At 39.8% G+C, this 24,565-nt stretch overlaps 1 protein-coding gene across 1 annotated transcript in view; it reads left to right on the top strand.

The window, feature by feature from the left end:
* The window catches only part of clstn2a (calsyntenin 2a), a 99,522-nt gene that overhangs the window by 72,888 nt on the left and 2,069 nt on the right, over nucleotides 1–24,565 (top strand). The window contains exons 9-16 of the mRNA XM_017472791.3: nucleotides 14,091–14,253; nucleotides 15,639–15,805; nucleotides 15,898–16,046; nucleotides 16,181–16,389; nucleotides 18,926–19,093; nucleotides 20,141–20,286; nucleotides 20,539–20,659; nucleotides 22,591–22,778. Of these exons, the coding sequence (XP_017328280.1) occupies nucleotides 14,091–14,253; nucleotides 15,639–15,805; nucleotides 15,898–16,046; nucleotides 16,181–16,389; nucleotides 18,926–19,093; nucleotides 20,141–20,286; nucleotides 20,539–20,659; nucleotides 22,591–22,778 (1,311 nt within the window). The remainder of the gene's footprint in view (nucleotides 1–14,090; nucleotides 14,254–15,638; nucleotides 15,806–15,897; nucleotides 16,047–16,180; nucleotides 16,390–18,925; nucleotides 19,094–20,140; nucleotides 20,287–20,538; nucleotides 20,660–22,590; nucleotides 22,779–24,565) is intronic.

Below are 24,565 nucleotides of genomic sequence, written 5' to 3'. Positions count from 1 at the left end.
AGCTGGAGCCATTCTGTTATGGCTATACATTCATGTCGGCACAATGTTCAGTTCAGTTCATTAAAGGTCAAAAGGTCAAAAATAACTTTAACAATTTTATTTCTGGTAAGCCACACTGGCTTCAGAGAGCCAGTTCTGCCTTGCCCAGTGTACAATTTAGTAAAATCACTAATTTTTTTTATGCACTATAGTTTGGTGAGAAAGCATACTAGCTGGTAAAAACAAACCCAAACTTGCAGCTCAATAAGACCACGAATAGCCTAAGTGTTGAGATTTGAGGTGGCCATGGTACAAGTTTAAAATGGTCTCACATATGGTCACTTTTTATCCCAGAACTTTCACATGTAAGATCGGGAGCTCTGGCTGGCTTTTCACATGCTCTTGGGACTGTCCACACAGTAGCTAGTAGTCCAGAAATGGGAGTACACATAGACCCCACCGTGAGCCATTATCAAAACTGGGAACAGTGATGAATCTTCCCAGAGGTCAGTCTACCCAATTTTCTCCAAGAGCACATTGATGCCTCATCCAGGATGTCACCAAAAACCCCAGACAAACATCTAAGCAACTGCATGCCTCATTTGCCTTGGATAAGGTTCATGATTTCACTATTAGAAAGAGACTGAGCAAAAATGGAATCCATGGGACAATTGCAAGGTCAAAAACCACTGTTGACCAAGAGGAATATTAAAGATTGTCTCAAATCGGTCTCAAAAAAACACCCCAAAGCCCTATTGAACTGATCTGGAACTTCTTGAAAGACCCGTTACATCTGGCATAAACCTAACACAACATTCCACCATAAGAACATCAAACCGTCAGTAGTCAAACATAGTGTGATGGTGCGGGGATGCTTTGCTGCTTCAGGGCCTGGGTGACTTGTCATAACAGAATCATTGACAGAACCATGAATTCTGCTCTACTAGGAAATCTTTTAACTTCAACGTATATGTTTCCGTTATTGTGTTTTCATTCTTATTTGAGTTTACCTGCTTTGAATATAGTTGAACTCATCCATTTAATTTGTGGATTGTTAACAGTATTTTTATTAGATCAGGGCTTGTTTTTAGTATCTTGAAATGGAATCCCCAAACAGTTCATATGGCCCTAAAGAGTTCATTAATCACTATATTCGAAGTACAACTAAAAACAAACTCCCTAAAAACAAAGCATTTAAAGGTGCAGTTTACACCAGTTTGCAACAGATCACTGACCCGGCCTGAATTCACTCTATTAAATAAAGGTCACTGAAAATGGAATTGAAAATCTTTTCATCTTATTACCACTGCACTTTATCTTATTACCTACCACTGTACTTGGCTTGTGCTAGCATTGCTGTTTCTGTGCAACTTAAAACTGCAGGTACTACAGGAATGTTTAACTGTGGGTAATGAGCAGTTCCACATTTGAACACTTCGCATTTAACGTACTAACACTATCCGGATTTCCTATTAAGGTTAGTGTAGCCTTTAAACCTACTGAAAGGTCTGTTTTGTGTACCAGTAGCCTGCCTATATTTTCTAGATTAGTAAGTACTTTTGAATGTAATAACAGAGTGTTGAGATGCAAGTTGAGATGCATATGTCAAAAAAGTGTATTATATTTATGCAAAATGTGGTGCCATATTTAAATATGTAAGTAGCTAGGCAACTTAATTTATTGTTACTCTAAATAAACATTTCTAATATAAGTAGAATCTGAGTGATCTTATCTAAGAGAGGGCATACTATTTGACTTCAGTGCCAACATTGCCAAAAGGAAAATACTAGAAGACAGATAAAACCAGAAATTTAACATAAAAACCCTAGCATATGTTGGTGGATGAGATGACTGCATGCTAACAATATAAATTATAAAAATGTTAGCTAAATGCACAAATTTGTGTTTTCTACACCCACACCTTATCCCTTTCATTTAATTTAGGGGGATATATTAGCCAGCAAGTATACAGTCAGTTCTCGAATTTGATATGTTCCAAGCAAGAAAAATCGGCAAGCATAAGGATTTGAGAGACTTTGAAGGGCCAAATTGTGATGGCTAGAGGATTGGGTCAGAGCATCTCCAAAATGGCAGGTCTTATGTAGTGTTCCCAGTATGTAGTGGGTAGTACCTACCAAAAGTGGTCCAAAGAAGGATAACTGGTGAACCAGCAACAAGGTCATTGGCTCCCAAGGCTCACTGATGCGCATGGGTATCAAAGGATAGCCCCTCTGGTCCAATACCATAAAAGAGCCACTGTAGCAGAAATTGCTGAAAAAGAACAAAGTGCATCACAACCTGCAGTGTATGGGGCTGTGTAGCTGCAGACTGGTCAGAGTACCCATGCTGACCCCTGTCCACAACTAAAAGCACCTACTTTGGGCACATGACATCAGAACTGGAGCATGGAACAATGGAAGAAGATGGCCTGGTCTGATGAATCACATTTTCTTTTACATCATGTGGATGGCTGGGTACATGTGCGTTACATTACAATTACATTTACATTTACATTTATTCACTTAGCAGACGCTTTTATCCAAAGCAACCTACAAATTAGAAAAATACAAGCAACGCGATATATCAAGCAGAGAACAATACAAGTAGTGCTACCATACAAGATTCATTAATTGAGTTCCAGAAGAAGCAAGGTGCACAGAGTAGAGGTGTATTTACAAAAAAAAAAAAAAATTCTTTCTTTATTTATTTATATTATTATAATTTTTTTTATGAGTTAGGTGTTCACGGAAGAAGTGGGTCTTTAGCTGTTTTTTGAAGATGGTGAGAGATTCTGCGGTCCGGATTGAGATTGGAAGTTCATTCCATCACTGAGGAACAGTTAGCGTGAAGGTTCTGGAAAGGGACCTTGCGCCACGCTCAGTGGGAACTACTAAACGTCGGTCGCTAATCGATCGCAGATTGCGAGAGGGAACGTAGGCCTTCAGGAGAGAGTTGAGGTAGGATGGTGCTGTTCCTGACAAGGTCTTGTAGGTGAGCATCAAGGCCTTGAATTTGATGCGGGCAGCTACAGGAAGCCAGTGGAGGGAGATAAAGAGGGGTGTGACATGGGTTCTCTTGGGCTGGTTGAAGACGAGGCACGCTGCAGCATTCTGAATCATCTGAAGAGGTTTGATGGAGCTGGCTGGGAGACCTGAAAGCAGTGAGTTGCAGTAGTCCAGTTTAGAGATAACAGGAGCCTAGACTAGTATCTGTGTACCCTGTTCGGTGAGGTAGGGTCGGATTTTCTCGATGTTGTACAGGATGAACCTACAGGACCTTGCAGTTGTTGAGATGTGGTCTGTAAAGGTCAAGCTGTCATCAAGAATCACCCCAAGGTTCCTGGCCGTCTTGGTTGGCATGAGTGTGAGTGAGCTGATCTGTACAGTGAGGTTGTGGTCGATTGAGGGACAGGCTGGGATGACGAGAAGCTCAGATTTTGCCAGGTTAAGCTTAAGATGGTGTTCCCTCAACCAGACCGACATGTCCGGCAGGCAAGCAGAAATGCGTGCAGAGACAGATGGATCCTCAGGCTGGAAGGAAAAATAGAGTTGGGTGTCATCAGCATAGCAATGATATGAGAAGCCATGAGACTCAATCACCTGCCCTAGAGATGTAGTGTAGATAGAAAAGAGGAGTGGGCCCAGAACTGACCCCTGTGGAACGCCAGTTGTGAGTTGCTGAGTTTCAGAAATACCTCCCCTCCATGATACCTTGAAGGATCTGTCAGAGAGATAAGATTCCACCCAGCGCAGAACCGTTCCAGTGATGCCCAGGCTGGAAAGAGTTGACAGGAGGATCTGATGGTTCACAGTGTCGAAAGCAGCACAGAGGTCAAGTAGGATGAAGACAGATGATCTAGAGGTTGCTCTTGCTAGTCGTAAGGCTTCAGTGACGGAAAGCAGAGCAGTCTCCGTGGAGTGGTTGCTCTTGAAGCCAGACTGCTTGGTGTCCAGGAGGTTGTTCTGTGTGAGAAAATTGGAGAGTTGATTAAAAACGTCTCTTTCAAGAGTTTTGGAAAGAAAAGGGAGGAGGGAAACAGGTCTGTAGTTGTCAACTCCAACAGGGTTAAGTGATGGTTTTTTAAGCAGTGGGGTAACCCGGGCCTGCTTAAATGAGGTAGGGTATGTGCCAGTAGAGAGGGATGTGTTAAAGATGTGTGTGAATGCAGGTAATAGTGTGGGAGAGATGGACTGAAGAAGGTGAGAAGGGATAGGGTCAAGAGGACAGATTGTTGGATGGCTAGAGAGGAGGAGTATTGAGACATCAGTCTCTGAGAGGGGGAGAAGGAAGGAATGAAGTGTTGCTTACCTAGGGAAGAGATCACCAGAATGTGATCTCCCTGGTACACTATTGAAAGAAGGGAAGCTGGCGGAGGAAGTGTGATGCTCTGGGCAATCTTCTGCTGGGAAACTTTGGGTCCTGGCATTCATGTGTATATTACTTTAACACGTACTACCTACTTAAACATTGTTGCAGACTAAATACGTTCCTTCATAGCAACAGTATTCCCTAATGGCAGTGGCATCTTTCAGCAGGATAATGTGCCCTGCTCAACTGTTGGCCTCACAAGATGTTCAGGAATGGTTTGAGTTCAAGGTGTTGACTTGGCCTCCAAATTCCCCAGATCTCAATCAGATTGAGCATGTGTGGGATGTTCTGGACAAACAAGTCCGATCCATGAAGGCCCCACCTCGCACCTTACAGGACTTGAAGGATCCGCTGCTAACGTTTTGGTACCAGATACCACAGCACACTTTCAGAGGTCTTGTGAAGTCCATGCGTTTACTTGACTAATGGAAAGTCAGACAGTCAGAGCTGTTTTTACAGCACAAGGAGAATCTATACAATATTACACAGGTGGTTTTAATGTTATGGCCGATCAGTGTATACTCTGCTGGTAAGGGTTAATTTCACAGTGCATACTTTTAGAGAAACCTTAACCTGCTAAACATGTGTTGAAGACTGGAAAACCTTTGCTTCGTCTTTTTCTCCTACCTCAACTGTCCAGTTTTGGTGAGCCTGTGCCCACTGTGGCCTCAAATTCTTGTTTATGGCTGACAGGAATAGAACTCGTAGTGGTAGTGGTTTTCTGCTGTTGTAGTCCATCTGCTTCAAGGTTTGACGTGTTGTATGTTCTGAGATGCTTTTCTGCTCACCACGGTTGAAGAGAGTGATTGAGTTACCACAGCCTTCCTGTCAACTTGAATCAGCCTAGCCATTCTCTTCTGACCTCTCTCATAAACAAGGAATTTCTGCCCACTAGATGTTTTTTTGTTTGATTTACCTCATCATTCTGTGTAAGCTCTATAGACTGTTGAGCATGAAAATCCCAGGAGATCCACAATTTCTGTAATATTCAAACCAGCCCATCTGACACCAACAACCATTCCACAGTAAAGTCACTGAGATCACTTTCTCCCCTTCTGATTTTTGTTTGTTGTGAACATTAATTGAAGCTCTTGACCCACTTATGTTTGATTTTGAAACATACAAGTCAGTGTATGCAAAGTTATCACAGAAATAAGCTCTAAGTCTGGCTCAAAACCAGAGCCATATCTCCGTGCAGCTCTCACCTGGTTTCCCACTGAAGCTAAGTAGGCTTGAGCCTGCCCAGTAATGGGCAGGTAATGATTAGACCTCTACTGAAGTGTTGTTACTTTAGTTTGTTTGTTTTGCCAAAGATGCGTTTGCTATAATGTTTTGATGCTGAATGTCAAATTAATTCATTCAGGGTGAGTATTATACATCATTGGGTACAACTGCTCAGGGAAGTTGCTGAAACTGCTATGAACAGCTAATATAGATGAGAACTTATGTGGAAAAGCAAATTAGTTCAAATGTTTTATTTGCACTAGCAAAATCTTCTCACCCAAGATGTTGTTTCGTTTAAGGAAATTTTGTATATCCCTTTACAGATTGAATTGAGGGGTATACACTGTTATTATCATTTTTAGACTGCCTTTTAAAAAAAAATATATATATATATATATATATATATATATATATATATATATATATATATATATATATATATATATATATATATATATATAAATGTACTCCAATCTGTACTTCTGGCAAAGTATGAAAGCTGTTTTCAAGCCCAGGAGATCTCCAAAGAACCAATCCCTGGGCCTCTCGCAAGCATTGTTATGGTCAGTGGAGGAGACCAAATGCCTTATTCATATATAAAACTAGACTTTTATTAGACTAAGATAAATACTAGACATTATTCAAAGTACATCAGAAACTTTGAGTTACGTAGCTACGATATGACTTTGTGGTAAATTACTTTCAATATCGCTAGCTGTCAAGTTTATACCTGCTTGTTAGTTAGCTAACTTTGTTTATGTGAGGTAAAGAAAAGGCTATTTACCAGTAACATTAAGCTAGCCAATCAACAAAATATTTTAGACTAACTGGGAATTTTAAGCAACTCCACTAATAAGAGTGAAAACTGAAAGGGGAAAATGACATGGCATGTCATGTGTAGGAATACTGCAAACCAGAAGAGATGAGACGTGCGTTTTTCACAATGCTCACAGCGCAAGCACTTGCTCTAAAAAGGTGAGCTAATTAGTGCTCCAGTAATGTTTTACACAACTTCACCAGTTGCAAACTGCTATTACAATTTCGACTCTTCCATTGCAGAGCGAATAGCACAGCCAAGGCGACGCTGCATTAGAGCAGCAGCAGTTAAAATTCATAATTTTCACTAAAATAATAGTGTCAACAAAAATTCTCAAAAAGAGACTAAATCATAATCACAATACAAAATTATAAAGAAGCTGCTGGAAACAGGGTAAGAGAAAAGCAAGTGAAAAAAGGAAAGCATGAAAAAGGATAACATTAATTCTTCTACCCCCTTTCCAGCAATGCAGAGAGCTACTAACACCTGCAACAATATTAAATATCCATCCACGATGTACCATTCCCATCCTCTGTTGTACCACAGGAGCTTCGCTTTGCCTACAGCTTTTCTGACAAAAAAAGAGAAACTTAGTTTTCTGTCATTCTTCACTAGAAGCCTAGTGTAGGGATTATTTGAGAACCCAGCCAATATATTGTGTGCTGAATCAGAACAGCTCTTTCTGATCACACAATGCATTTCCTGGAGGAGGGAGTCTGAAATGATGGCTTTGTCATGGCTGGCCGAAGTGCTTGGCAGAGCCATGCTGAGAGTAAGCTAAGCCAAGTGTTTGTGTGCAAGTACACAAGTGTGTGTTGGTGCTTTCATGTGCATGAATGGCCTTTTCCAGTAAAGTGGATGTTATGAACTGCCTTTGCACTGTGGTCCCTTTAATGTGGATGTGAAGTGTTGGAAAGATGGTTTCCTCTCATACACCGATGACCTCACATGAGATATTGAGATATTGTTCCACCTTCACCTCCCCATGCTTTTGCAAATTTAATCACTGCCATATCTCTCACTGCTTCATGCCTGGAGTTGGGTGAGAGTGATGTGGGTACCTGACGAGAATGTCATGGGGGAAGTAATCACAAAAACATTCCATCTCCCATCATTCCATCTACTTCCTGCATGAGTGGTAGGAGTGTTCTCACCCTATGTTCACACTAGCAAGTGACAAGTCATTCATCTCGCTTGTAATTTGTCTTGCGTGGGAGTTTAGGCATTTTTATTAGTTCTGTTGCAAAGTAAAAAATGTATTCTATTATTTTGATAAACCTTTGCTTTGCTTTAAATGTCATTTTGACTACACTGTATGGCCAAACCTTTGTGGACACCTCACATATCATACCCATATGTACACCCTTCTGGGAAGGCTTTCCACTAGACTTTTGTGTTCCTTCAGCCACAAGAGCATTAGTGAGGTCAGGCACTGATGTTGGGCGAGGAGGTCTGGGGTTCAGTCAGAGTAACAGTTCATCTCAAAAGTGTTCAGTAGGGTTGAGGTCAGGGCTTTGTGTAGGTCACTCGAGTTCTTCCACCTTCATCAACCTTGTTAAACCATGACTTCATGGAGCTTCCTTTGTGCACAGGGGCATCATCATGGTGGAACAGGTTTGGGCCTCTTAGTTCCAGTGAAAGGAAATAGTAATTTTACAGCATGCAAAGACATTCTATACCACTGTGTCCTTCCAACATTGTGGCAACATGGGTATAATGGATGATGGGTGTGATGGTCACCTGTCCACAAACATTTGGCCATATAGTCTATATTCTTAATATTACTGATATAATAATAGGCCAGTTACATTTAAACATCAAACATAGTATCCAATCATGTTCATTCCTGCACAAAAATTATATATTTTTATATAATTTAAAATATGCCTTAAATATAAGGCATATCTTTGTAATGTCTCTGTACACTTTTAATAAAAGATCATATGCGACAGGATAAGATGAAACCATGCTTCTACATGTTTCTTCCATTTTGCAAGTCACAGTGTAAATGGGAACTAATTCCTAATTGGGTGTAAAGTAAAAGTTCTGAGTGGGCAAGCGATGAAAAATCAGACCATACGTGCCATTGGATTTGTCAGAGTAAACAATTAAAACAGTTGTTTGGATTTTATTTTAGGTTAGTACAAAGGAGGGTGTAATTGTGTGTGTGAAAGTTGCCCTGCATCCCATTTTGGTTGAATTCGACTGCCTTGCACCCAGCACAGTAGGATATGCTCTGGATTCACCAGATTAAGTGGTTACTGAAGAATGAATCAATGCAGTGCAGAATTCTAGTATCAGGGTTGTTTTCATAAGTTATCATGCTGTAGACAACCTAAGTGGCTGGTCACTTAGGGTGTACTCACACTAGGCGTTCTGTACCGTGCTCGAGCACGTTCGAACCCCAAAGTCCAGTCGTTTGACTAGTGTGATCGCTCCATACCGTGCCCAGGCCCGCTTGAAGAGGTGGGCTTGGGCATAGTTCAGTTGGACTCTGGCATGGTATGCATATAGGGTGATCGGTAACCGTGAATCCATTGTGCTGTGCGAGAGCACCTTTCTTCCTGTTTTCTTCAAAACAAAAAGCAGCATCGTAATGATGTAAGTGTGTTCAGGCCCGGAACGTTAAGTGCAATGTGAATGCCAGCGAGGGAGTGGGGAAATGGGGACAATTGTGCTTGGGCACTGTACAAAGGCAGCAAAGTGTGAGTACCCCCTTAAAAGGAAAGTGGTTCATCTACAGTTCAGTAACTAAAAAACAAGTTTAAATAATGGTAACTATGCTAACTGCAAATTTAATTAAATCAGGAACTGCTCTGAATATGAAAGTGTTTCAGATCTACATCTGGGTGAGTGGAGAGTTAATAAAAAAAAAAAGGTGCAATGTCTTGAATAAATTAAGGCCTGATTTTCAGTGATCTCTTACTAGAACATGTTTGTATCAGACAGACCAGCACATAGATGTGTTTTGGGAAGCATGGGAATAAATAAGCCCAACTCCCTAGAGCACTGATTTGGTATTCTTGGGATCAGGTCACATACTGAACCAGCTTGTGGCATGGACGTCAATGCCAGTAATGTATCAAGAATTCCTGAATCATTTATCTGCCAGTGCTCAGTGTAGAGAGGGAAGTCGCTATGATTTTGCTCCACTCACTGTCAGTGCTGTTGTGGGGGAGAGGAATGATATGTCTTGTATTTAGCACTCTAGAACTGGATGAACTTCAAGTCTACTGGGATGAAAACTGTTTCTGTGTGAAAGTGTGCCATGCATACCATTTGGTAGGAGTTCCATCAACTAGGTGATTCTTGCTCTGTACAAGCATCTCATTTGTGAATGGACAGATAAATTCCAACAGAGGATAGTTCAAACAGATAATGGGTGCACCTGGATCCTAGTATTGTATATGTCTTTTGTGTTTAGAGATTTAGTCTTTGTTTCATCTTTTTTGTATAATGTGCATGGCTGGAAAGCCTGTTCATACTGAGAGAAAATTCTTGGCTTTAGTTGTTTGTTTCTCCTTTCCTCTGTTCATTCTTGTGCAGGAATTAGCAATGTGAAAACCTGTTCTAGTCCTGCTAAGCATTTTATCAAAAAAGCAAATTCTAAACTCTTGCTGAAGTTAGTTCTTAATTGAGCAGCTGTTGAATAGTTTCCAAAGTCCCATCATATGCTGAGCGATCTTCCTTTCAAAAGGAACACTTTTTGTCTACAAACTGTGTACATTATGTAGCTCAACATGATAGGTTGATGAGTCAGGAAATAAGAGGGAAGGGGTGGCAGGGGGTTCACTGTGGGGATAGCCTCAAATGATTGTTTACCCCCAAGAAGCTCAAGTCTGGCCTATTACAGGTTCGTAAATCTCCAGGCACTTAGAAACACTCAGCCAATCTCATGCTCCAATGATCAGCCTAGTCTGAACCCTGAAAGCAATCAACAACTCTCCCTTTCAGAGTGAAAACGAGGATGATTATTTCATACCCTTTGTTTTTCTCATGGACATTTTACCCCCTCAGTAAATCCCCTCAGGTCCACTGAATTCAATTGGTGAATGTTGACCAGGTTTATCTGCTGTGTGTCTAATTCCAGGTTGATGGCGTTTAGTTGAATGCTGAGGTGGGAAGGTGTGGCCTACCATAATAAATGTTTGCATTTACATTTATTCACTTAGCAGACGCTTTTATCCAAAGCGACTTACAAATGAGAAAGATGAATTAAAAGAATGACAGAATATGAGTACAATAGGTGTGTAATGCAATGACCTATCTGCATCTGGATTTAAAACTGAAGTGGTTGTGGTCTAAACAATAGTAGTTTTGTTTGTTTGAATTAAATATGAACCTTACCACTAACCTTTCCAGCAAGGGAGAAAAAAACTGGAAATCACTAGAAAAAAATTCTCAGCACTGTCCGCACTACCAGCATGTTGTTGAATTCTGGCTCTAACACTTCCTCAACCTCAGATACATCATAATTGCACTAGAGATGTGCAAAGAGGGATTTTTTTAATCCTGTTGGGGCAGTTATTATTTTTTGTTCGTACCTGTCTGCAATATTTTCTAACCATTTAAGTAATTCTTAAAATATAACCAAACTAGTAGCCTGATTTAAACCAGTGCAACCTTGAGCAGGCAAATACTAAGGATGCTGCAAATTAGGGCTGCACAATTAATCGAATATCGATCGCGATTACAATTTTGACTGCCCATGATTAAATGAACATGATCGAGTGCGATATTGCCGTTTAAAGTTCGTCTTCCACTCATAGAAAACTCCGCTGCAGATCAAATCAAGTGCTTCCTAAATTTGCAGCCAATCACCATAGAGTGGTGCGGGGATGACCCCATTTTGTAGTGCCAAAACCCGGAAACGGAGGGGGTGTGATGGTCACCTGTCCACAAACATTTGGCATATAGTCTATGTTCTTAATATCATATATATATTTATTATACATTTTAGTGCTTGAGCTGCTAGCTTCGCTTCGAGTTCCAGCACTCGCGCGAGGGGAAATCAGGACATTAACATGATGCTAAATGGCACTACAGAGGTTGTCGGACATTAAACCTCATCACGCCATACAGGAAAAAGCATTGCAGATAAACTCAGGGCTCTACAGTGCGACCATTTCACTCGCGTTTGTACTGAAAAGTACTTTGTGCAACTGTGAATAAATATTTATTTGCACCGGTGCGAGTAACCTGTTCGGAGTTGCATAATACAATCGGAATAAAAACTACAGGAAGTCCAAAATGCATCTACACCGCGCAACAGTTACTTTCACAATGCTTTTCATCATCTCAGTCAACCGAACAAGTGTGTAAATACTGCAAAGAAGCCATTATGATGACAAGAGTAACACTGAACATCATCTGCTTCTCTCAACTTCCCAATCTCACAAGGCGCCATCTTTTATTGATCCCGCAAAATGACCTGAACTTACACCTGCTTGTGTAGAGACATGTTGGGCTGAGTAAATTAATAATAATGCTAACGCTACAAGGTGGATTTAATTCAATCTTCTTTATGATTGATAAGGAATTATTGAATAATCAAGATTAGCAGCTATTCAGAAGGAGTACGTTGCTGCTCTCCTTCACGCTCTTCAGTAACTCAAATACATAGCGTATTCACTTCATTTAAACTTAAGGTTACCAGATATCACCAGAAAAGTCAACTCCAGTTTCCATGTTTTGATTTAATCCCCATAAAGAATTATTATCAGCAGACATGGCAACACTGTACTGGGGAACCGATCTAAAAGGAACAACTGATAAACAAACAAACAGAAAACTAATAAAATGTAAAGACAGAAAATGTACTTAGTTATAAATAAATCATTTAATATAAAAAATAGATATTATAATAACTTCATAAAATATAAATAAAATGAGAAATGAAATAATGTTTAATTACTATGGGTTGCATTTAATATCAATTTGACATTAAGCTTAGTTCGCTATTTCCTTAGAAGGCTGTTAGCCTTTTTCCTAATATGGATCATGCTTGTGTTAGTCTACTTTTAATTAGGACTATTGTTTAAGATATTTAAAAATAAATATGTTATGCTTGTTTATTTATTAATTAACGAACAGTATTTCTCATTGCTATTATTTTAATTCAATTAACAGTGACCATGATTATAGACCTCCTGATTAAAGCTTAAACAAAAAAAGATTGGTATCTGGATCGGTATCGGCTGTAAAAATCCTGAGCATCAGTAATGAACACCATTAAACTAAAGCGCTTTGCATCTGCCTGTTAAATTAACTCACCCAATCACATCCTATATGAGATTATTCAGATACATACACAATATACACAGAGCGGTTCAAGAACTGGCTCCAGCCCAGAACCATGACAGTGGAAAATGTCTAATAGTGTAGCTTTAAATATATTTAAGAGGAGCAGACTTCAAAGGCCGAACATTGAGGTTTATTGTATTTGTTTACAAGGTGGAACTGGTTAACAGTGTTTTTTGCATACAGTCTGTAAAATGAACTGAAAATATTAAATTTAGTTTATCAGAAGGTAAATTAATTTGTCATGGCTCACACTATGTTCACACTATGTTCCTAAATTCTGTCATAATTGACAAGCTCAAGTTTTCTCATGCCTACTTGTGCATTATATTGTGGCACATTAATGTTGCCATCTCTAAAAAAAAAAAAAAAACTGTGCTCCTAAATTTTTGTAATTATTATTAAAGAAATTTAAGTGTGAAAGTGCAATAAAAATATGTTTTTTCACTAAAATCAATGAATAATCCTCATAAATAATTAAGATCTCAATATTGATCAAAATAATCGGGATTATCATTTTGGCCATAATCGTGCAGCCCTACTGCAAATGCATTGTGCAGTGCCACAGTGCTAATGAATGTGGGTTTTCTGTGTCCCGTGTGCGTCATATCTGACCGCATGGTCGTGACCTCTTGAAAAAAAAACACCTCCTGCTCAATAGTCCTGTGGGAGCCAAATCACGATGCACTACTCTAGTCTCAACCAAATGGCCTATGTATGTTTGTGGATATTTTTTTTTTTTTAACAATATTTTACCTCCTATTTGTATTTGTATATGTTTATAACATGTTATCTGCTCCAAATTATGTCATCGGTTGCATCCCTAGAGTAAAGCCACTAACTGGAAGTAGCAAACTAAAAGTAATTTTATCTTACACTGCAGCTTTTGGCCGTGTACAGATAAATCATCTGAGTTCGGAGCGTGAGCAGACAATATTTTTTCCAAATGTTTTTGTGTTTCTGCGGCACAGATGTAATCCAGTAAACGGGAAGGAGAAGTGAACATGGGATTGTTTTTCTACATTTTGAACAATTGCCAGCTTTTCTGATTACAAAATATAGCTATCTTTACCAGGCAAGCAGAATGCAAAATGAAAAATCAAGCTGAGCTTTCTGACTTCTTTCCTTCTAGGAACTTAAGAGCATTTGACAAAATAGTGGAGTTTCATTTTCCCAGAATGTCTCATTACTAAATACAGTAGCCATTTTAATTAAATGCCAATCTGAACTAGTTAGGGAGGATTTTCATTTGTGGGAGTAACATGATGCATGATTAGCTGTACATTGTCATGCAAGGAAAGCCTTATCTGTCATTGCATAATATTAATATAAGGCCACTTCTTTTAGGCAAATGTTAAGAGCTTACTCACATGGAAAAAAAAACTTTTCTTTCTCCACACAGATCTGTGATAAAGAGTGGCACTACTACGTGATCAACGTGGAGTTTCCTGCTGTTACCCTTTTTGTTGATGGAGTGACCTATGATCCCTACCTAGTAACAGACGATTGGCCCATTCACCCCTCGCAGATTGACATGCAGCTGACAGTTGGTGCCTGTTGGCAAGGTGAGGGAAATGAGGACAGACAGGTTTTTTTTTTTTGCTTAGATCAGCAAAAAGTATAACTTCTATAACCATTTAAAAGTGAATTTAAGAGTAGAATGTAGAATTATAGACATTTTTGTTAGAGGCATGAAATGTATTAGTAGTCCTAGCTAGAATACCAATAGAGTAACACCATTTTGGCTACTGGAAGCATGGTACTTTTTTCTTTTTATTTTTTCTTCTCTTTTTTTGTTTAACAGCCAGCGGCTACAAACCATCAAAAGCACAAAAAATTAATTTGCCCAATTAGCTTCAGTATTCTGAAATGAGGCTCTCAGCACTCATCTGTTTTTCTTTCTATTTTGCCTCTGGTGGTGATTATTGCGATCCCCAAAACAGGATACAAAGGAATCGAACGGTTCACTCACTAGTGCACCTCAGCAGATTTTGTCTGAGCTCCACTAAGCCACAATATAGAACCTTTCAGACTGTTAGCATATGAGATTGCTTAAGCAGTCAACAACTTCCTGTACAGCATAAGCTGTTAACTGAATTTTCAAGGTTGGCCAATTGAGGTCCTTATCACTGTTCAAAAAAGTCATGCGTTCTACTCTATATGGTCTGAAAGAAAGCACAAGGAATAAAACACATGGGAATGTGCTATTACAGGAAAATTATCAATGAAATAATCAATTCAATTTCCATTTGTTTATGTGGAGTGTCGATAGTTCAAGTCTTGCGTAAGTAGTTTTTCTAGAAACAGTAACTTACTAGAACGAGCACCTTAATATAAAACTGTGATTGTAATTATAGACGGTATTACAGTCAGAGATGGTGTTAGGAAAAAAATAAACACCTTCTGACCAACCAGATTTGAGAATTCAGTGATGCTGTGGTATAAATAGCTATAAATAAGATTAATACAAACAGTCCTTTACGTTTACTACTGCTAAGACTCGCCGATTCCGTAAGCATTTCATCATGCAACTGCTAATGTGCTGCAGTCAAACAGACATGGCTGGGAAATTTACTTCTTTTTAATCCAATTACTCAAATAGTGTGTTAGGAGCTGGGTATTAATTTTTATCCTCGTCTAGAAAAAAAATGCTACTATTTCATAACCGATATAGTAGACTGTCCTTTTCTGTCACAAATGAGAACTCAAGTGTTCCCTTACAGTTTTCCTGGGCTCAGATAACAATCAAATAGTAATATCTGTCAGAAAAATGGTCAGTGGGCCAGGAGAGGACAGATTAGGAGAGTCTCCGAATGCTAGTGTCAGCAGATTGAAGAAAGAGACAGGCTTTTCCCCCACACATTCAGTAGCTCTTAATGCAGGTGGAGACAGCTATTGCACTTGTTCAGTACGCTTGGTTTTTGTTGACCATGTTGTGACTACCTGGCAGGAGGAGAGGTGATGACTCCGCGCTTCACACAGTACTTCCGCGGAAGTCTCTCGGGACTCACTATCCGTCCTGGGAAGATCGAGACTCAGAAGGTCATCTCCTGTTTACAGGCCTGCAAGGAGGGTCTGGACATCAACTCGCTGGAGAGCCTGGGGAAAGGCATCAAGGTGCACACATAACCATAAACAAATCAGCTCATTCACACAAGCATAAATCTTTGAACACATTCTCCCTCTTTCGTTGTTTCTCTCTAATTCAGTTCCACTTTAACCCAGCCCAGTCAGTGCTAGTGATGGAAACTGATGATCTGGAGAACATTAATACAGCCATGGCAAAGGTCTCCTACATTAACTCGAGGCAGTTCCCTACTCCAGGCCTGCGCACACTGCATGTATCCACTACCATTCAGTAAGTGCTTCGTTATAGAAAAAGAATCGACACCTTCTCACCAATGAGCATAGAGCATTGTAACTGGCCATTTTACCATTGCTCTCAAATGCAAGTCTTCAACGAGGGTTTCTTTTTGTGTCTGTGTGGTGCAGATGTTTCGGTGAGGACAAGTGTATCTCCATCGTAGACATAAAGGCATTGGTGATGGTGCTGGTGCCCAGCGAGCCACAGATCAGCATCACAGGCACAGAGCATGTAACAATACCTGCTGCTGAGCTCCAAGCCCCTCTTGGGGTGGCACTGTTCAAAGAGATTCACATCATCAGCACGGTTACCAGGAGCAATGGGACATTCAGCTTGGGTAACACGCACGTACACACACAGTTCAATATATTTTGTTACACCCAAAACGCTGCAGTATGCATGTTTTCTGCTGTGTGTTTTATGAGGATGTGGTTATTAAAAAGACTTTATTAACAAAGCCATTAAATTAGAACTTGAGCCTCGAATAATTTAAGCCCTCTCCTGTGAAACGCATTCGCCCTATTGTCTGGAGATCACAAGTTCGATTCACAATGATGCCACATCCATCTGTGGATGGGAGCCTAGGGAGCAAGATTGGAGCACAACATGTTCTCTGGGTGGGAGGGATGGTATACTCTCTCTCTCTCCTGTCAATCTCAGCAACACTAGGCAATCGTGGGAAGACGTAAGCTCATATACGAGGAAGAAAGCAAATAGCGTTTTCCTCTGAGTGTGTTAGGATACCCTGAGATGCAGCACAAGCAGGAGTTGGCTGCCTTTACGTGTCTTGGATAGAAGACACACTTTCGGAAATTATATATACAGTGCCCTCCACTAATATTGGCACCCTTATATTTTGTTCAAAAAAATAATCTGTAAACAATTGCAAAGAAAACTATAAAAAAAAAAGTCTTTGTTAAATATAGGTGTGCAACAATTATTGTAACCCTTTTAGTCAATACTTTGTGCTGCCTCTCTTTGCCAAGATAACACCTCTGAGTCTTCTTCTATAATGCCTGATAAGGTTGGTGAATACATGGCAAGGGATCTGAGACCATTCCTCCATACAGAATCTCTCCAGATCATTCAAATTTCAAGGTCCATGCTGGTGGACTCTCCTCTTCAGTTCACCCCACAGGTTGTCTATGGGTTTCAAGTCAGGGGACTGGGGTGGCCATGGCAGGACCTTGATTTTGTAAACCATTTTTGTGTTGATTTTGATGTATGTTTTGGATCATTGTCCTGCTGGAAGATCCAACCATGGCCCATTTTAAGCTTTCTTGCAGAGGCAGTCAGGTTTTCATTTAATATCTGTTGATATTTTATAGAGTCCATGATGCCATGTATCCTATCAAAATGTCCAGGTCCTCTGGCAGAAAAACACCATGAAAAACCAACATGAAACCATGGGCATGAGGTACTTTTCCATATGGCTACCTCTCTGTATGCACCAAAAGCACCTGGTGTTTATTGCCAAAAAGCTTTATTTTGGTTTCGTCTGACCATAGAACCCGATCCCATTTGAAGTTTCAGTAGTGTCTGGCAAACTGAAGATGCTTGAGTTTGATTTTGGATGAGAGTAGAGGCTTTTTTTCTTGAAACCCTTCCAAATATCTTGTGGTGATGTAGGAGACTTTGGCTTGTAGTTTTGGAGACTTTCTGACCCCAAGATGCAACTAACTTCTGCAGTTCTCCAGCTGTGATCCTTGAAGATTTTTTGGCCACTTGAACCATACTCTTCAGAGTGCGTTGAGACAGTATAGATTTCATTTTTTAATTTCTTAGTTGCCCTGATGGTGAAAATGGGCATTTTCAATGCTTGTGCTATTTTCTTATAGCCACTTCCCATTTTGTGAAGCTCACCACCTTTTGCCGCACATCACAGCTATATTCCTTGGCCTTACCTATTGTTATGAATGACTAAGGGAATTTGGCCTATGTGTCACATATACCCCTTATACCCCTGTGAAACAAAAAGTCGTGGTTCAACAATTTCCTGTTCCTTGTCACCCAGATATACTAAAAAAAATTTTAAATATCAATGGGTTATTATACTTCAAATATATTTTTCTCATATGAATTCATAGGGGTGTCAATAATTGTTGCACACCTATATTTAACAAAGATATTTTTAATCCTGTGTTTTGTTTGCAATATTTTGGTATCCATGAGAGCAGAGTATTTTTGTGAATTTTTTTTTTTAACAAAAGATCAAAAGTTTAAACAATAAAGACAATTTATATATTTATATATAAAAAAAATTACCCAGGGTGACAATATTAGTCTAGGGCACCGTATAAAAAATGTGACTATGCAGAGAGGGGTTCTGCTTTCTGCATAAATAACATGATCATGGATAATCATAAATTGGAATGAATAAATCATATTTCTTTCCTCGTGCACACACACACACCTCTCTGATGTGCTTGGAAAGTTGGAAATTGAGATTTCCCCTTCCAAGCTAGCATGTTGATGTGATATAAATATATCTGAAGAAACACAATGTTTCATGATACTTAGGCAATAGAATGTTCTCAAAAATAAGTGATACCTATTGTACCATACTAGGACAAGTGTACCTTTAGGAAATGTTCTGTCCAAGCCTCACCAAATTGTGCACCTTGTTTTATTGAATGCATTGTGCTCCTTTCCGTAGGAGCAATAGATCACAGAAATTGCCTTCATGCACCACACAAAGGCTCAGTAGTGGGTGATATTCTGTGTATATGGGGGGGGGGGGCAGTGAGAGACTGTGCATAACAACAGATTAGTTATAGTCAAAAATGGTCAATATATATCTATATGACAAAATGGCCACAGAGTGTAGTTTTAAGGTAGATGTAGCTAATATATGTGTGTGTGTGTGTGTGTAGGTCACAGACCTGGAATTCTGGAGGTAATGCACAACCTTGATTACTGTGATGTGTTGGTCATTGGGGAGGAGCTGAATCCAGAGCATGAGAGTCTGGAGATCCATCATAGCTCTCTACTTGGGAAACACCTAGACGCCACTAATTCTACCTCTGGCATCTCCATCTATGGTATGCATCACGCCAGCTATTCTACTATGTCCATGAACCCCCCCCCCCCCCCCCTTCTATATTTATCATTTTACATGTATTATTATCTTAATACCTCATATGTGAATGCTTTTGATCAGCCACTGCTTGAAGTTCTGCTCTGAATGGTTTAGCTATGGCGTGTCTTGCAAAACTACCCCAGGCACTTCACTCAGAGTTTTTGAATCCAGACAAAAACTTATTTATTTAACTTGGCCTATTGTTAGTCTTGGCACTTCTCATATATGTGAGGGGAAGCACCTTCACTTGATTCATTCATTATTGCACTTTATACCTTGTTTTGACTGTCTTTTTTTTATGCAAAGGGTGATATAGGCTATTTTATCACGCTTTTAAGTCACTATTTTGAGTTGTGAAATTTAATAAAATAATATCAGACTTTTTCCTGTTAATTCAGTGTGCTCCTCTATGAAGAAAACATGCCTACGGTTGATCCCTTTAAATTTTGTAGGGTACTCGCATCATCACCCTGCCCAAGAGACACGATACTCTACACACAGAAACCAAAAGTGTCCTGACTAATCTTATAACAGTCTTGCAGCGATAAAATTATTATTTTATTTATTCTGATTGATGTCTGATACATCGATTTCCATTCCACCAGTGGAATGCCAGCTTACAATTGATTGAAGTAAATTCATAATGTTAATTCATATATGACATTGTGACAGAGATATGCCATTAGTCTGTATTCGACTTTAGGCTTTCACCCATTCCTATTAAACAATTAACTGGAGGCTGGGTACTAAGTATGACATTCACACAACATGTTAAGTTGCTGACTCACACAATACATAACCATAAAATAATTATTTGTAGCCACAAGATACGTAGTTTAGGACTGAAAGCATTAACTCTTGGTGTCAATATTTTAATTTGTGGCCAAAAACAACCGCCATGTCATAACTACCTCAGCGGAACAACTGTATTTTTGTGGCTCTGTCTAGCTGGAGATAATTTAGCAGGTGACTTGTCACTGACTGATGGCTGTGTGTGTTTGTGTCTCAGGTGTGGACTCCATGGCAAAATATGAGCTGGCTATCCGGCAGGTGAGGTACCGCAACTGGCAGCCAGCCAGCCCATCAGAAAGAAGGTTCAGGCTCAGCTGCTCCGAGCTCAATGGCCGCTACACCAGCAACAACTTTAACCTAGAGGTCAGAGGTCACGTCTTGGCATTTGTGTATCTGTGCACTATTTGTCGTTTCCTACATACGTTTTGACAGTTTAATTGAAACCTTCTCTACTAACAACGATAGACATAAGCTTACAGAGGAAGGTATTTTGAGCTGTAAAAAATATGCCATTGGCAAACATTTCGCAGCACACAGCCTTCTGCAAATCTCAGCTGTTTTGTTTTTTTTTAATTAAATCTTCAAAATTCTTTTTCTGTTCTTTTCGCCTCTCAGATACGAATAGTTCACAGTGCAGAGTCTGTGGAACATGTAAATCAAATGGCTGTCCAATCCCCATACATGAGACCCATCCATCAGCCACTGGTTATCCAGACCAACTCAAAATACATGTCAGGTAAGGAGACCAGACACAAAAACTTTCCATTTACTCTTCACTTATTGACATGTATTAATAGTAATTAATGTATTAGTTAATATTAGTAAATAATTTCTGCTTATCCATCGGCCACATAAGACTTTGCTCTGGTGATTTATCTGGACATGCCTCGTGGTTGTTCTTGTTTTTCCCCCCTGCTCTCTTGAAGTACGCATTTGCATATTTCTTTATTCCTAACTTATTATTTTGAATATAACATTACCACGATGAACCATTAATGAATTCTCTTAAAGCTTTTACTGAAGATGAATGAATGGACACATTACACAACCATTACTATGCCACTGAGCTTTTGAATCAGAAGGTGTGGAGAACCTTTCTCTGACACTAGCACCATAAATAACAGGTACTCTTATTATAATATGTTATTATAGTAATGCGTTATTCTGCTCCTATACAAACAGCTCATACACTGGGACTTCTATGGAGGACTATCCACATAATCTAAGGCTAACAATAAATAGATTTTTTAAAAGGATTGTTATTTAACAATGAAAAACATATAATTGTCGATATTTTTAGGAGATGTTTTACGTTTGTGTAACTGTGAAACGTTTGCTAGCATTTGCAAATCGTGTGCCGATAGTGGAAAATTAACATTTTCTATAACTCCGCTACATGTCAGGCCACATCACAAAACCCTGTCATGTATTATTTTTCCGATAACACGGCCCATCGTGTTTCAGTGTATTTCTTATTTAATCATGTTTTTATGACACAACCTTTCTGGAGCACTTTATAACTGCTTAAGAGTTTTTAATGTAGTATAACTTAGTGGTTAGCACGTTCGTCTCACACCTCCAGGGTCCAGGGTTCGATTCCCGCCAGGGCTGTGTGTACGGCGTTTGCGTGTTCTCCCCGTGTGGGGGTTTCCTCCCCAAGTCCAAAGACATGGCTGATTGGTGTGTCCGTATCGTATGAATGTGATTGTGTCCTGTGACTGGCTCCCTGTCCAGGGTGTACCTCACCCGATGGTCCCTGGGATTGGCTCCAGGTTCCCCCATGACCCTGAAGAAGTAGTAAGTGGTAAAAGATGGAAGAAGGATGGATTGTTGTAGTGTGTTTATATATATATATATATATATATATATATATATATATATAATTACTATGCCCAAGTAAGCATTAAACTATGTATAACCTTGTGTTATAACTATGTGCCCCTCCTTGTTAAAAAAAAGTTTAAAATTTACAATATACTCCTTTGTTAATAGTCTCAAAAATGCAAGCATTTTTAATAATTATTTATTATTTGCAACCCTTATTGTACAGTTGAAAACTTGAATCCATATAAAACTTATGTTCAAACTTAACCATCCTTATATCCTTAGTCGTTGCCTTACACAACTGTTTACTAACATCACTTAATACAATGCTAAAAAAAACTGTAGGAATGACGAGTGGAGCTTCTGTTTTGACGTAACTGGGGACTCAGTGTGTTGTGTCTGTGTATTTAGTACATATTTCTAGGGCCAAGGTAAGCCCTCTTTGCACTACACTGATAGTTTCTCCTTTCCAGCTAGTTTATAAAATTTACACTGGCCAACAGAGTAGCATGCACATCATGTTTGGTTTAATAAAATTTGGCAGCAACCAACTTATTAACCAGAGTCATGGGTTTTGCTAGTAATGCTGCAGATTAACTTGTATTTTTACATTTATGATGTGAAATTTTACCATAGTTTACCTTATATGTAATTTGTTACTTTGATCTTGTGTGTGTGCGTCGTGTGTGTGCGTCGTGTGTGTGCGTCGTGTGTGTGCGTCGTGTGTGTGCGTCGTGTGTGTGCGTCGTGTGTGTGTGTGTGTGTGTGTGTGTGTGTGTGTGTGTGTGTGTGTGTGTGTGTGTGTGTGTGTGTGTGTGTGTGTGTGTGTGTGTGTGTTCACAGATACATCTGCAGCTGCAACAGTAATGATAGTAATGTGCATCACTGCCCTGGTGGTCATCATGGTGCTGGGCATCTACCGCTTTCATGCAGTCTATCTAGAAGGCCTAAAAGAGAATGAGGATGAATGGAAGGAGCCAGAAATAGTCTGGAATGACACAACCTTCACCATTACTGTCAATCCTATGGAGGTGACTTGCACACTTGCTTCATTACCCTGTCCAGGGGTAGAAGCAGACCATTTGAATCATGAGTAGTTTTCCCTACACATATCAAGGACACATGCCATTTAAGAGGGGAATTCCTGGTATTTCAGTATTGGAGCAATGTATGTTCCAGATTACCGGGGTGGTTTCCTTTGGTTTCCATGCCAAGACCAATAGCAAAGCCATCACCTCATGACTTGACATGAATAAGTCACGCTCATTCACTTTCCCTTTCTGGTCTTGACAAGAAATTAAGGAAGTGGATTCAAAGATGTGGAATATAGTGCTGTAATTCTTGTTTCTTGCCAATAAGCGTAATCTTGTTATTGTTAAATGTGCATCATCAGTTAAGAGTGAATTGGCATGCACCTTGGGTAATTATTAGAATTCTTACCACAGTAGACTGTGCCATTTGAACACACCTTCTGGCTAGCCTTCTTATTTCCAAACATACTTTCAATACACTTAGTACTGCTTGCCTTTAGTCTTCTATTATTCTTTGCTTTTGACTATGTCTATTGTTCAAAGTCCCATACAAATAAAATGGAACTGAATCACTGAAAGTGCTTTGGGATCACACTGTCATTTTCTTAAATTACACAGTTGATGCTGTGTTGGTTTTTCCCTCTGCAGCTTGATAACATCAGATTATTGGCTACTGAGCACAGCCTGTACAGGGTATCATTTACAGTTCAACCATCCGCCACTGCCAAACATCGGGGTCAGCCAAGCAGAGGTGCGACACCCAGGCCTATTGACTATGGAAGTGCAGTTGTTAATTAAGCAAACAGCAATGGAAATAGTACATGGACCAGAGCAGATGGCTGGATATGTATGACCTGAATGTTTTCATAAAACAACTGTTGTTCTGGCATACCAGATACGATGTGAGCAATGAATAAGCATGACTGGTTTGTGACCACAGATCAAGAAAATGCACATTTCCTCATTACTGTAGAGCAACATATCTATGCTATTTCAAGGCACAAAATCGCAAGCAAATGCAAGTGGGCAGATGTATATCTTCTATCTAAGAACGGCCTAGCTACCAGGCCAATGCAATCAGACAGTGAATTCTCGGTTTCACAGAAAACCCTTGCCTGGGAATTTTTTAATTCACAGAGGTGGTTCGTCTACGGCAAGGCGATCTGTTTGTGAACCAACTCATTGTTCAGTGTGGGTCATGGACTAGGCAAAGTCAAAGACAGAGTCTTTTGGCCAGGACGTGCTGGCATGCAATTGGCCAAATTTCTACTGTATGCCTTTCCACCTCTGCCATGTTATGGATTACACTGCAGCATATCCAACAGACTATGCAAGCATTGTTGTTGCTGGCCCCATTCTGACCAAACAGGACATGGTTCCATCTGTTGTTTACATTACTGATGGGCGCTCCATACTCTGTACCGGCCAGACTATACACCTTGAAATTATGAGTCTGACCCATGGGAGCAATTCCAGCACATCACTGGCATGATTGCAAAGGGTCATTCGCAGTCTAGTGAGTCTGTTTGCTTCATCTAGGCACCAGCTGTGTGCAGGCAAGTGAATTTTTTTACTGTGCTGTGAAACACTGGACATAAACCTCTTATCTTGCACATTGAACAGTGTTTTGGAGTTTATGCAGACTTGGCTGAAAGCGTCTCTACCACAGAAGTGTGTGTCTGAGACATTGATGGTTTGCCGATGGGAGCACTGTGGGACCTGGACTAAGCACTAAGCATTTTTGCCATATGAACCAATGGAAGATGCCTAGCTTTAGCATAAGACAG

The sequence above is a fragment of the Ictalurus punctatus genome, chromosome 7, assembly GCF_001660625.3.
Source record: "Ictalurus punctatus breed USDA103 chromosome 7, Coco_2.0, whole genome shotgun sequence".
NCBI lineage: Eukaryota > Metazoa > Chordata > Actinopteri > Siluriformes > Ictaluridae > Ictalurus > Ictalurus punctatus.
This window is presented reverse-complemented; position numbering and strand designations above follow the sequence as displayed.